Source organism: Trichechus manatus, unplaced genomic scaffold (assembly GCF_000243295.1).
Source record: "Trichechus manatus latirostris isolate Lorelei unplaced genomic scaffold, TriManLat1.0 scaffold00029, whole genome shotgun sequence".
Taxonomy (NCBI): Eukaryota; Metazoa; Chordata; class Mammalia; order Sirenia; family Trichechidae; genus Trichechus; species Trichechus manatus.
The window spans coordinates 12,972,082-12,986,584 of record NW_004443965.1 but is presented as its reverse complement, the minus strand read 5'-3'; the positions used below and the strand labels follow the sequence as shown (position 1 = coordinate 12,986,584).

Below are 14,503 nucleotides of genomic sequence, written 5' to 3'. Positions count from 1 at the left end.
TTGATTGTAGATTTGTTTGTCTTGTCCTTTTTTTTTAATTTGGCTATGTCTCAGCAGGTGGACTATGTATTCTTTGTTGTTTGCTCGTCTGTGGGCACGATACTTTTCACCTCCTTCTCCAATTGGCAGGGTCAGTCACTCAGATATGGAACAGCAGGTCTAGCTGAAGAGGAGTTGCTGGGATGGGTTGTTTGTGGCACTTCCTACAGCCACCAGGGTGGGCTAGTAATCAGTGCAGGGCAGGTTCCGGTAGGCCGTGCCTGTGCTGCTTGGTGGTGTGATGTTAAGCGCACGGTGCAGGTAGGCAGGATGGAGGGGGGAGATTGTGATGTGTAGAGCTAAGATGAGTATGGGAGAGAGGAGAGAGGAACAGGGGCCAAAAACATGTAAACAAAAAAGAGTGCTAGGGAAGAGCTTGCCATTGGAGTGGATAGATGAGAGACTATGAAATGGAGAAAAACAAAAAGGGGAAGAAGAAAAAAAAGGAATGAATAAATAAAAATTAGAAAGAAAAAAGAACAGCAGAACTCCCAGGGATCCCTCCAGTGCAGCTACGAGGTCTGGGGAAGTTGTTCCCAGGGTTTGAAGTACAGCCTGGCTAGGAGGCATAGAGGTGTTCAGCGCCAGATATTCAGGGGACAGGAAAAGAAGGAAGGTATAGAGAGATGAGAAACTGAGTAATGAAGAAAGACAAAAAGGGAAAAAGAAGGAAAAGAAAACAAAACAAATTTAAAAAAAAAAAAGAAGAAAACCCCCCAAAAAACAGAAGAAAAAAAAAAACCCACCAAAAAAGAAATGTTCTCAGGGATCCCCCTGCACGTCTCTGCAAGCTGAGGGGGTAGTTCCCAAGCCGCACAGCACTGCCCGGCCAGAACGGGCTCCCGACTCAAGAAAAGGAAAAGAAAACAGTAAACAATTCAAAACAGACCAAAAAAAAAGCCCCAGGATCCGACCAGCGTGGCAGCACAGACCAGAAAGCAGTTCCACACTCGAACGGAGCTCCACAGCCCCTCAGGAAGAAGCAAACATGGCGCATGGAGCCAGGTATTTGGGCAAAAGGAGAGGGAGGTGGTGAGAGGTAAGAAAGAAATCTAAAGAAGCGGAAGAAAGCAACAGCAGCAGCCAACAGATGGCACACAGGGAGTCGGCCAGTGCAGGCGGGTGGAATCCAAGCAGCCGGTGCTTCCTGGCCAAGAGACTGTGGCTGCGGGAGGCAGAGGAGGCCGAGAGGGGGTGAAGAAGCGTGGGGGGTGGGAAAGCGTATATCGCCAGTTCCTGGTTGTTCTGTCTGCTGCTGGAAGCTCCATGGAGCTGCTTTCTCGTACCCCCTATTTGCTGGTCTCTGATAGGAGTTCAAGATGGCGGATCAGTGCTGCTTTAGCTGATGGGGACCTTTCCATGTATGTCTCCTCGCTCTCTGTTCTCTATCAGTTTCTTATTCCACTTGGTGCTTGGTTGAGTTCTTTATCTCTTTATTTGATGTTTAGGGTTTCAGGATTGCTGTTTTCTCTGTTTGGCTTGGTTTTTCTGATCTTCGCTGTGGAGGGATGGTGTGGTGCTTCTGTGTAGAGCACCATTTTGCTGGAAGTCCCCTTTTGGTTGTAATCTTTGATCTTTGTCAGTAAGTGCTTCATGTCCTCTTCACTTCCAGCGAGCAAGGTGGTGTCATCTACATATCACAGGTTGTTAATGAGTCTTCCTCCAATCCTGAGGCCACGTTCTTCTTCATATAGTTCAGCTTCTCAGATTATTTGCTCATACATACAGATTGAATAAGGATGCAACCCTGATGCACACCTTTCCTGATTTTAAACCACACAGTATCCCCTTGTTCTGTTCAAATGACTGCTTCTTGGTCCATGTACACCACTTGTCTGTCAGTTTGTCGTACCATGGTTGCTTGTGTGTTGCTGGAAGTTATGCCACTAGTATTTCAAACGCCAGCAGGGTCACCCATAGTGGGCAAGTTTCAGTGGAGCTTCCAGACTAAAACTGGGTAGAAGGACCTGCCAATTTACTTCTCAAAAAAGTGGCAAGTAAGGCTATCATGCCTGGTAAAGTAGAGGGTTGGCAAAAAAGTGGAAGACCCTCAATGAGATGGATTGACACAGTGGCTGCAACAATGGGCTGAAGCATAACAACGATTGTGAGGATGGCACAGAAACAGGCAGTGTTTCATTCTGTTGTACATAGAGTCGGTATGAGTTGGAGCCGACTCAGCAGCACTGAACAAGAACAACAGTGAAAGCCTGGTGAATAGCAGCAGGACATTGTCATACAGTGCCCCAGGAAGAGCGCCTCAGATTGGAAGGCACTCAAAATACGACTGGGGAAGAGCTGCCTCCTCAAAGTAGAGCTGACGTTAATGACGCCGATGGGAGTAAAGCTTTCGGGGCCTTTATTTTCTGATGTGGTGTGACTAATGAGAAAAAATACGTTTAAGTATAGAAAAGCAAATATTTGGAATATGTGTTCTCAATAAAAATTATATAGCTGGTAAAGTGCCTTTAAGAAAAATTGACCTGAAAATTGGGGCTCCCATGTATGTATATTATTGATTAGGATATCAGGTATTTCATGTTTTCCTTAATTTGCATGAAAGTTCTACATAAAATTACATTGACTAGGTAAAAATTTTGTCTATCCTTGGTAAATATAAATCTGAATATAAATTTGCTTGGGAATATAACTGAACTAATATTTATCCTGTGTTTTCAATAGGATTTCCCTAACCAGTTTTATCGAGATTCTCAGATTTTACATGAAATTCTAAGGTGAGTTTGAGTGAAATTTTCTAAAACTCCAAATTAAATATCAAGTGGCTTAAATCTCAACATTATTATGTTTTGTTATTTTAGGAAGTATGTCCAGATTGGTCGATGTCCTCTTATATTTATAATTTCTGACAGTCTCAGTGGAGATAACAATCAAAGATTACTATTTCCCAAAGAAATTCAAGAAGAGTGTTCTATATCAAATATCAAGTAAGAAAGCAATTTCTGCTTCATAATGTTCGCATACAGCTTATGTTTCAAAATTAATTGTTTAAATACCGTCTTTCTTTATAAACTTTGACAGTTTCAATCCTGTGGCACCAACAATTATGATGAAATTTCTTAATCGAATAATGACAATAGAAGCTAATAAGGTAAGTCTCTTAAGAAATAATTAATTTGAATCTTGCATTGTAGTTCTAGAAAGTCTAGCTTAAGTGGTATTATGTAAACTTGAGTAATTGGAGATAATATTGTGTTGTTTTGGTTTTTAGAATTTTATTATATGCATGAGTGATGTCATTTTAGAAAATGTTGAAAATACTCATTAAAAAATCTTTAACGTTTTTCTACTGTTAAACTTAGCTTTCTCTTTCAAACTGAGGTAAATTTTCCCTTTCCTTGGCTTGCTTTCCTAAATTGTGCCTATCATGAAGAAACTTTCCTCAAATCCAGGTACATTGGCCATTAATCGTTCAACTGTAGCATTGTCCTGTTGTCACTTTCAATACCTCATTTTTCTATCTTTCAAATAAAGATGATGTTAAAATAAATTGGCGGAACGTCTACTTCCAGCAGCATAGTTCTAGGGGGCCCTACTGCTGCAAATCAACTAGAACTTTCATGAAACATAATTTTTATTGGACTGTTGGGATCACAGGAAGTGAGGAGAATCTTTAAGGAAGAGGTTATTTGGAAGATTAAACAAGATAATGTATATAGAGTATTATTTTAATAAGTAATGTTTGTTTAATAGTGAAAAATTAGAAACAATTTGATTTCAATAATTGAGGGAACAGTTACTATGATGAACTATTATGTCATTAACAGTAGTGAGTTGAAGAATATTCGATGACGTGGGAAAATGCGTATAATTTAATATCAAGTTAAAATATAATGCCAACAACGGAAATGATGTATTGTGCTCTTAATATGTAATCAGGCAGTATGCAAAGTATCGTTAAATACATGATCTTATTAAATCCTCACCACAACTTTGTTACATTATCCCCATTTTAGAGGTGAAGGAACTGAGCTTTGTGGGGGAAATAAGTTATATAACATCCCACAACTGTTAAGTATCAGATGGGATTAAAGTTTGGTTTTGACTCCAATCCACTGTGCTAAAAGAAAACAAACAATTGTCAATAATAATAAAATGCACACATACACATAAACCTACACATACTAGCCTAAAGTACATAAAAATGTTAAGTGTGATTAGTTCTGGATGGTAGGATTACTTTTGAATTTTTATTGTCTTTTAAAAAAATCTTTTTACATTTTCCATATTCTCTACTATGATTACTTCCCCAATCATCTAAACATTCAAAGAGTGTCTTTTATCCCTAATAAGATGAAATACTTTGAATTAGTACATTAAGGTATTATAACTTCAAATTATAGTTTTAAATTATTTTATTTCTCGAACAAATGTTTAAGAAACAATCAAGAAAAATAATCAGCAGTCATACTACAGTATCATATTAACTTGAAACTGCTATTATTTTAGGAGTAAATCAGTAAATTACAAATGGCATTTAATTTAAAAAGTTGTATTAGGATATACTTGTAAAAACAGATACTGTAACTTCTTTGTTATGTAGTTAACGTGCTATAACTTAAATAGTTGATCTGGAAGAGTCTTACAACTAGTATACTTTTGATGTCATTATTGATATGTTATATCACAGGAGCAACATTAAGCAAGCCTTTCAAGCCCTTCAAGCCTTTATAAGGTCAGATGTTGTCATATTGCCTTGAGTCTTCAAGGGTGATGATGATAGTGTAGGAAGATCAAAAGAATACATTAATCTCTGGTATCTTGTTAATTATATTAAGGAAGAGTGTTGACATCTTAAGTGAATTAGTTATAGTAAGTGTTGAATATCTTAAGTGATTTTTGTTTTGAAGTTTGGATACTTCTCTGTTCTTAGAGAAAAGAAAAACCTATAGTCTCTCATATCACTAAGTATATAAAGTGTGGAAGGAGCTGCTGATCACACATTTCAGCCATGTTTGCTTATTCATAGTAATTAACATCCATGACATTTTCTTCAGTTAGCAAGGATCATGATTTCAAATTACATTTCCTTTTTTTGCAAGTAATCCATATCTAAAAAAATTTTGAAAACTGTGTAAAATAAGGACTCCTCTTAAAACTATTTTTAAATTAAATCTGTTTACAGTCAAAATGTAGTAAATCTGGAAGAGAAACTCCCAGGAATTAGCAAGAAAATTTAGTAAAAGAATAACGATGAAAGGAGACTTGTTATCTAGATATCAGAACATATTATAAACTAGATAAATTATAACAGTGTGATGGTATTACAGTAACAGACAAGTAGAAGAATTAAATGAGTAGAGCGCAGAAATAGATCAATATATGTAAACGGGAATTTTCAGTATGATGGCAGCAGCATTTTATATCATTGGGAGAAGAGTAGATTGTTGTAGTTAAGTGGTGTGGTGTTAGAAATATTGGATATCCATACAGAAAAATACAAGGTTACATCTTCGTACTATGTACAAGAGTAATTTCCGGGTGGATTAAGGGCTGAAATAAAAAATCAAAATTATAAGAGTATTAAGAAACAATACTAACTTTGGGGTAGGGAAAGTCTCCTTAAGCCAGAAACAAAACCTGAAGCCGTAAGAGAACAGTTGATGGATTTACTTCAAAAGTGAAAAACTTAGGGATGATGGAAGGCATTGTAAACAAAGTTAAAACACAAGCATGAGAATGGGAGAAAGTATTTGCAACTTATGTAACAGATAAAGCATTAACAAAAGAAAAGGCAAAAATCAAAAGTCAACACACAAAGAGATCCAAATTGTTAGTAAATGTGAAAGGTGTTCAGCCCTACTAATCAGAGAAATGTGTATTTAAAACCAGACACCATTTTTCACCTATCAGATTGAAAAAAGTTTTAAAGGTTGATACCCAGGATTTCTAAAGGTATGAAAAATGGTCATGCCTGCTATGTGTCAGAATTGACTCGATGGCAACGGGTTTTAGTGTTTTTTATATACTGTTAGTAGGAAAATTTTAATAATTGTTGCAGACACTTTGGGAGGCACTTTACTTCTACAGAAATACTCAGTATGCTGGCAAAGATGTATATAGATACGAAAGTTATATGTGTAGGTTATATATGAGGTTTATATAGGCCTGTAATGGTGAAAAATTGGAAACTATGTAAATGTTCCTTCTTTGGGGTAAATATTAGTTAAATGATGATGTGTCCACAGTGTTTTTTTTTTAATGAAATATATCTAAAGGTACTAGCAGAAAGATAACTAAGAATGGAATTAAGTTTTTAAAAAATCAAGTCATACAATAATATACCCTCTTCACTTATTGACAAGGTTAGGCTCCAAAGACCAGGTCATTATGTGAATCAGTGAGTGTTACGCAAAATTGGAGGATGGCTACATCATTACATAACTGCCAGATTACATCATTATATGATTTCCAAATTTCATTATTATGTAACTGCCAAATCACTGAGCATCATAGCCCAGCCAAGTTGATACGTAACCTTAACCATCACAGCCAGCATTACTCTTGCCTCACACCTCAGTGTTCATTATTGCCAGATGTATGTCGTTAATGCACAAAATAGTCAGATAGTAGATTTTTTACAATAGTCATAAATGCAAAATGTTGGATACAAGATAGTAAGTGAGGAGAAAGTGTGTATATATGATGATCCCACTTATTTTCAGAAAACTATGTCAACATATACATACTGTATATACTTATACGTGTACAGAAAGAGGTCTGGAAAAGTACTCACTAAAATGTTAATAGTTATCATCTCCCTAATGAAGTGATGGATTTGAGGAGACTGCAAAGGACAATAACTTTTTCATAAAGAAATTTTGAAGCATCTTTGATTAATAAAGTTAAAAGGAATATTGAAGGATTACAGCACTATTATCAGTTTTTACAAGATTGGAATGAGATGGGCTGTGAACAGTCATATGAATTATATCTTGAACGTCTACGAAGCTTAGACTTTAAATATGAAATTGATGCAGTCATGACTTTTTAATACTCAGCGAACTATAATATTATGTTGACGATCCTTACCTGGGGACTTCCATGTAAAAATTTCAAAGATTTGTCACATTATTATACGTCTTTAAATTTGACAGATTATTCTGCATATTTAATTTTATTGCATTTTTTGTTTTGAGGTCTTTGTGTGTATATGTGTGGGTCTATTTGTATATATGTGTGTATAGAGAGAGAAGAGTAAGGAAAAGATAACTTTAAAATATAACCTGGTCAAAGTAAGACAATATTTTATACTCTTGAAATTTTACCTTAAACTATAAGGCATTGGCAATTGTATCCTTTATAGTAGACTGGTGTTTAGCATGGAGGCTTTTTAGCCTTCAAGTTTCAGAGATTCTAATTTAGTTCCACCATGTTTTTTAAGATAGTTTTTTTAATTGTAATTTTCTCATTTTAGTGTGGAGGAAAAATTATTGTTCCTGATAAAGCTTCTCTAGAGTCGCTGTGTCAAGGATGTTCTGGTGATATCAGAAGTGCAATAAACAGCCTCCAGTTTTCTTTTTCAAAAGGTAACTGTGGCAGATGCATTCATATAGCAGTATGTAGGTGACTCTCATAACTATTTATGAAGTGAAATCAGAATAGAAATGTTTTAACTTATAATTGATATATACCTGTCTTTCAGATTTTTGGCTTTTTTTGTTGTTGAGACAGTAAAGATTATATGTACATGTACATAGACACCATCCCTATTAATATTTCATCATGTGTATTTTTATATCTCTTTGAGACAAAACCTGATCCATTTACATGGTTTACTACTTTACCTTTCAAAGTTAATTTTGAGTGAGAGTTCCTGGGTGCAAATCCTGGCTCTCACTTCTCAGTTGTATAGCCCTATTTGAGTGACTTACTCTTTCTATACCTCAATTTTCTCACCTTTTATATGAGAACCTATCTCATAGGGTATGTGATGATTAAGTGAGGTAATACTTGTAAAGTGCTCATTACAGTACTTGACACTTATTAAGTGGCAAATAATTGATCGACTGTTAATCGGCTTGATAGTATTGTGCTGAACTAAGTTTACATTTTTAACTTATTTCATAATACTTTATATGATGTTTAACAAATTATTAATTTCTTATTAATACATAGAAAGGGCTTATGGCCATGAGATAGTAAAAAACAGCCCACTAATGATGATGAGTTACATTTTTACTGTAATAATCACAGTTCACTGCACACCGTCCTCATCAGAAAGCATTAGCAGGCTACCTACCTGATGCTTAACTAACCACTGAGGAGTTGATTTAAAGAATTAAAAGCCATCTTTGGAGTTCTCACAATCCACGTGAAATCCTAGTGTGTCTACTCACAAAAGAACCTGTTCATTTAATTTGCATCTTGGTTTTTTCAACATAAATAGAGGAATAGCCAGGCTAACACAACTAAAACCAGAGCTCTGCTAATTCCTCTGGAAACAAATGTAAACAGTGCGTAGGGTCAGTACTGGAATTATGAGTTAGGAATGCTGAAGTGGGCCAGTTTGGGATCCTAACTACCATTTATAACATTATTTCTCTGGGTGCAGGAATCTTAAAGAGAAGAAAATAATAATTATTGAGTGAGCCAAAATCGTATTGACAATTGTATATTTTTTTTTCTTAGACCATCCTAATGAGATAATACTAGGATTCAAATCCAGATCCTATATTCTTTCTGCTATACTAGGTTGATTCCCTTTAGTTATGCATTCTAAGTTTTAAACAGTAGTCTTATAAGTAAAATTTGAACACAGACATATTCATAAAGTTGAGACTGCTCAAATTAATAGAGAGGTAATATAGTATAGTGGTTAAGCATGGATTCCAGAGCCAACTGCCTGGATTCAAACTACTTTTAGCTGATGACCTTCAGACAGTTACTTAACCTCTTTTTATCTAATTTCTTTCATCTGTATAATAATAGTTCTCCCTCCATAGGGTTGTTGTGAGGATTAAATTAGTTAATACATATAATGCCAAGAGCAATGCTTTGCAGATAACACTGTAAGGAATGAGGTGATAAGACTATATTAGTGTGTCATTGTGTATGTGAAAATTTGACATCTGTGTCATGAGATAATACTTTTAAATGACATTTTATTGTTTTAATAGTGTTAGTAACCCAAAGAGGACTCTACTCAGTTAGCATGTTTTATAATTCTTGTTTATTTGGAGAATATATTTTTATTAGAATATTTAGTTTATATCTGAAATGTTCTTAGTTTTAATTTTCATATTTTAAATTATTGTCACTTGGGTGTATATTATTTAGGAGAGAAAAATTTATGGCCAAGGAAAAAAGGAGTGTCTTCGTTAAAATCCGATGTTATGCTGTCAAAATCAAAACGAAGAAAAAAACCTGACGGGATTTTTGAAAATCAAGAAATCCAAGCTGTTGGTGGCAAAGATGTTTCTCTCTTTCTCTTCAGAGCTTTGGGGAAAATACTATATTGTAAAAGTAAGAAAACTATACATTTTTTCCTTAAATCTGTTGGATATTAGTCTTTAAAACAAAATACCACATTTTTGTAAATGTCATATATTTGGTTGTGTTACAGCAAAGCTAGGTCAGATTCTGTCTGGCAAGGCCTAAAACACAGTAGGAAAATGAATTTAGGTAGAGTATTTTTCTAACTATGAGAGGGATTAAATGTAAAAAGTAGCTACTGTAGGTCACATCCATGTTTGTAAATCTTTAAAATTATAGATTGTTATAGGTGAGACATCAGTCCATCTAGACTTTTAGTGGCAAGTGTGGGTTGGCTGAAAGCCCTCTTGGCCCCAGCCACTAGGGCTGTAGACAGATTGCAAAGTAGCTTATAGTTTTCTTGGATCCTCTTCATCTGTACTCTTCACTAGCTTGCTGTCTTTCCTGTCAGAGGTGTTCATTGCCCTCTTTGGTCTTCTTTGATACCTGCTCCCCCACACTTCCTCCACCCCCACTGCCCATTGCTGAGCTCCCAAATTGCCCCTCCTTTCAATACAATTCCAGTCTCCATTTTTTTCATGTAACAGATAACCAATTTTCAGTCTTATGATCCTAGAGGAGGAAAATTGGGATTTCTAAATGGACATCTTCATGTCACCTGAGGAAAATGAAGTGGCATCACTTAGGTGGCAATGGAGGCACTCCTGTATCCATAGATCCTCTTACCTCAGTGACCATGCCCACCTGATTCTTTTTCTTCCACCATTTTTTTCCCCCAACATTCATTTATAACTTCTTGCATTAGAGAGTGGGGTTCCATTCTCTGGTTGAGAGAGCACCATCTTTCTACTTAGTAAATAAAACTGAATACACTGAGATGAGACTCAAAGGAAGAAAGTAACCCAGAGCTGGAAAGTGAAATGGGGAGTGCTGTGAAACAGAATATTTTGAAGTCTAGAGAAGCCATAATCAAGGCATCACTATCCCAAATTTAATTCTTGCTAATTATGATAGAATAGTCAACTCCCATAAGTTTCCAGTTATTTTGTTGTTTGTGTTTTTTACTTTTAACAGCTTTCTTATTTTTGACATTATGTGCCTAAAGTGTTGAAAATCTTCAAGTGAGAGGTACTAGCATAATTATAATGATGGTCTTATCTTTAATAACTACAGAAATTTTTTTATAGGAACATCTTTAACAGAATTAGATTCTCATCGGTTGCCTTCTCATTTATCAGAGTATGAGCGGGATACATTACTTATTCAACCCGAGGTAAAGTCTTTAATGGCACTCAGTGCCACTTACAAAATATTTATTTTTTTTATACGTATATATATATATATATATGTGTGTATGTATTTGACCACTACATTGTTTACGAAAATTACATATATATTTCTCTTTATAGGAAGTAGTAGAAATGTCGCATATGCCCGGAGAGTTATTTAATTTATATCTTCATCAAAACTACATAGATTTCTTCGTGGAAATAGATGATCTTGTGAGAGCCAGTGAATTTCTGAGTTTTGCAGATATCCTCAGTGGCGACTGGAATGTAAGACCATTTCAGTTAAATGTTTTTGTTTATGAGTATTTCCTCAGATTTGAGAAAAGAAACTTTACTTTTTATCCCCAATTATTTGACAGTATTTTATGTAACTCTTAATAACTATGATAAAATTAATTCATAAGTGATAATATAGCATTAATTTTTTTTTAAGTTTTTTTTTATTATTAAGTTAATATATTCTTACAGAAAACTTGACAACCTTGGAAAAGTAGATGGGAAAGAACTGCGTTTTGGTGTACTTCCTGCTAATCTTTTTTTTTTTTTTTTTTACATAGTTGAAATTATTCTGTATAGAATTTGTATTTTTCTTTAACATTTTGACACTGCCCTACGCAGTACAGTAGACACTAGCCACATGGGGTATATAAATTTAAATTAATTGAAATTTAAAATTCTCTTCCTCAGACACACTAGCCACATTTCCAGTACTCTGTAGCCACATGTGACTAGTAGCTACTGTATCGAACAGCCTAGATACAGAACATTTCCATCATCACAGAAAGTTCTACTGGACAGCATCGTTTTAATGTTAGTGTTTTTCTGTTATAAGTATTGAGATAGCATTAATAACTAAAGTTAGGAAAGGTTTAACAAAAAAAAGTTTCATGATATAGTTTCTGTGTTCTATTTAAACTTTCATGTATTCAGCAGTTGCATTTGCTTATTTTTTATACTTTTTTAAATACTATTTTCTTTTCTTGAACATTTCTAACCTACAAAAAAGCTGAAAGAATAGTACAGTGATTACCTGTATACCCTTAACTTTTGTTCATGAGTTTTTCACATTTTGTCACATTTGCTTAATCTCTCTTTATGTATTTACACACTTTCTTTTGGCTGAACCATTGGAAAATAATTGCAAACATCATGACATTTAATATTTAAGCATACATAAGGACATTGTTCTTTTACAACCATAATAGCATTATAATACCTAAGAAAAAGTAGCATTAATTCAATAATATACTGTCCCTATTCAGATTTCCCCTGTTGCCTCAAAAATGTATTTTAAAGTTGTTTCCCCTGCCCCCTTCCAAGATCCAGTAAGGGTGCACCCATTGCATTTGGTTGGTATGCCTCAGTTAAATTTGCTTTATTGTTTTAAAATTTTTGTAACAGTATTAATTTTTGAGCTGTGTTGATGTTGAAGAACGTGAACAAATAGTAACTAAATATGGTGAGTCTTTTTGGTATCAGTAGTACCCATAGTACTATTTTATAAATTTTTCTTATTTTTTTATTTCACATCTTGTCTCATTTGTTAGACACACTCTTTACTCAGGGAGTATAGCACATCTATATCTACGAGAGGCGTGATACATTCCAACAAAGCCCGAGGATTTGCTCACTGCCAAGGAGGAGGATCAAGTTTTCGACCCTTGCACAAACCTCAGTGGTTTCTAATAAATAAAAAGGTAAAAAGAAAAAAAAAGGAAAAGTGATGTTTCATTCCTAGTAAGAGATAGTTCCTAAGACCCACAGTTTTCTTAGGATTATCATAAAACATAAAGGGGCGATCTCAGTCAAATTAAGGGGAAGAGAAAAACCTACTCAGATTTGAAAGCACATACTCATTTATTAATTGGCTTGTATTGAAATCAGCGTTATAGATAGAATTATTGTTTGGTTTTAATTTACTATCCTGGCTCTTCCTCTAACCATCTAGAAAAGTTATTTCACCTAATGGGCTCTTAGTTTTCTCAGCTATAAATGTAGAAGATTGGATTATCCAAGAGACCAAAACTGGTGGCCCACAAGTTGAGTATAACACAGGCAACAGATTTTTTTTTAATTAATTGCCAATCTTTAAATTTAGTAGAATAATTAAAATTCAGTTGTGAATTTCTGGCTTCTTAATTTCTGGAATCTCCTGAAAACAAATGGAAAGTGAGGCAATGCTGAGCCCATATTTCTACACAGCAGCAATCAGCTGGGGCCAAGTAGCATCTGCTCTTTGAGATGTGGGTTGTAGGTACCCAGCTGCAGACTGTAATCTCCTTAAAGGCAGGGATTGTGCTTCTCTTCCCATCAGCCTAATACTGTACTTTGTGTTAACTGAAGAAGATATTTAACAAGTAAGAATGAATATTTCAGAGGATTTAGGAAAATGTGTTTAAGGCTAAACTCAATATAAGCCACACTCGACTTTAGTAAGTTACATAACTTGCAATTAGAGTACTAGGTGGAGCCTTTGTAAAATAATTTTAGTAGAGCCTTTTTAAAAGAATTTATTTCATTGAGAAACATCCTCACATACTTTGTGATGTCTGTATGTTCATAAAGAGAATTCCTTTGATTTTTAAGTTGTTCTTATGCATAAAGTCTCTTTTTAAAAAAATTCTTACTCCTGTTATGTCAAATGTGAGATAGATGTGTAGGTAAAATATGTTATTAGATAATGCTAGAACAGATATAAAGGCCTGGTTAGATAAACTCTTAAAAGTGCATTTGTAATATATTTGTACTTATAAATATGTTTGTAATTCTTTTTAGTGCGAATGATATTTAGAAATGAGGATCAGGGAGAACCATACACTTTGTAGTATAATAAACTTTGTCTAGGAAAACAACCATAGTTTTAGTTTTACTTTTCTTTCATCTTCCATTTTTAATTTTTTTTCCCTGTACAGTATCGAGAGAACTGCCTGGCAGCAAAAGCACTTTTTTCTGACTTCTGCTTACCATCTTTATGCCTCCAAACTCAGCTATTGCCATACCTTGTTCTGCTAACTATTCCAATGAGAAATCAAGGTAATAACATGGGGTTTTATTCTTATACACAAGAAATAGTGTTCTATGTCATTTTTTTTTTGTGGGTCAACTCATTGCTGCATAATAATGAGACAAATTTTTTCCTCTACTTTTTGATCCTAAATCAATACATGCCTTTTTTTTTTTTTTTAAATAAAAAATCAAACAATACAGAAGTAGTCAGAGTAAAAATTGAAAGTCCCTTCCAAAAAATCAGGTGACTCGTTTTGACAGATTGGTGTAAATTCTTCCACACTTTCTTTTTTGCATATACAAATATATCCTTTTTTTCTTTAATAGAATAGAATATAAGCTTTTTTTTTTTTCATTTAAAAAAGATTTACTGTGGTAAAACATATACAACATCCAACAAACAATTGCCATTTTGATTATTTTTAGGTATACAATAGAGTGACATTAATTATATTCACTAAGTTGTGCAACCATTACCACTATCAGTTTCCGAAAGGTTTTCATCACAGCAAACAGAAACTCAGTACCCCTTAAGCAGTAGCTCCCTGTTCTCTCTCCGCCAGTCCCTGACGTCATTTATTTTTTGAGTCTGTTTATGATAATTTTTCCAAACAAATTATTAATTTTTAAGTAGTCAGATTCATAACTCTTATTTATTATATTGGGATTTTGTGTCTTCTATAAAAAGACTTTACAGAAACACTTAATAATATATA

The 14,503-nt window shown here is 34.4% G+C and overlaps 1 protein-coding gene across 3 annotated transcripts in view; it reads left to right on the top strand.

Moving 5' to 3' along the window:
• RAD17 (RAD17 checkpoint clamp loader component) overlaps positions 1-14,503 on the top strand; it is a 44,283-nt gene that overhangs the window by 17,756 nt on the left and 12,024 nt on the right. For all 3 annotated transcript variants that reach the window (XM_004374519.3, XM_023729565.1, XM_023729566.1), the window contains exons 7-15: positions 2,722-2,774; positions 2,859-2,984; positions 3,079-3,148; positions 7,475-7,586; positions 9,337-9,522; positions 10,680-10,765; positions 10,902-11,048; positions 12,329-12,478; positions 13,694-13,814. In XM_004374519.3, the coding sequence (XP_004374576.2) occupies positions 2,722-2,774; positions 2,859-2,984; positions 3,079-3,148; positions 7,475-7,586; positions 9,337-9,522; positions 10,680-10,765; positions 10,902-11,048; positions 12,329-12,478; positions 13,694-13,814 (1,051 nt within the window). The remainder of the gene's footprint in view (positions 1-2,721; positions 2,775-2,858; positions 2,985-3,078; positions 3,149-7,474; positions 7,587-9,336; positions 9,523-10,679; positions 10,766-10,901; positions 11,049-12,328; positions 12,479-13,693; positions 13,815-14,503) is intronic.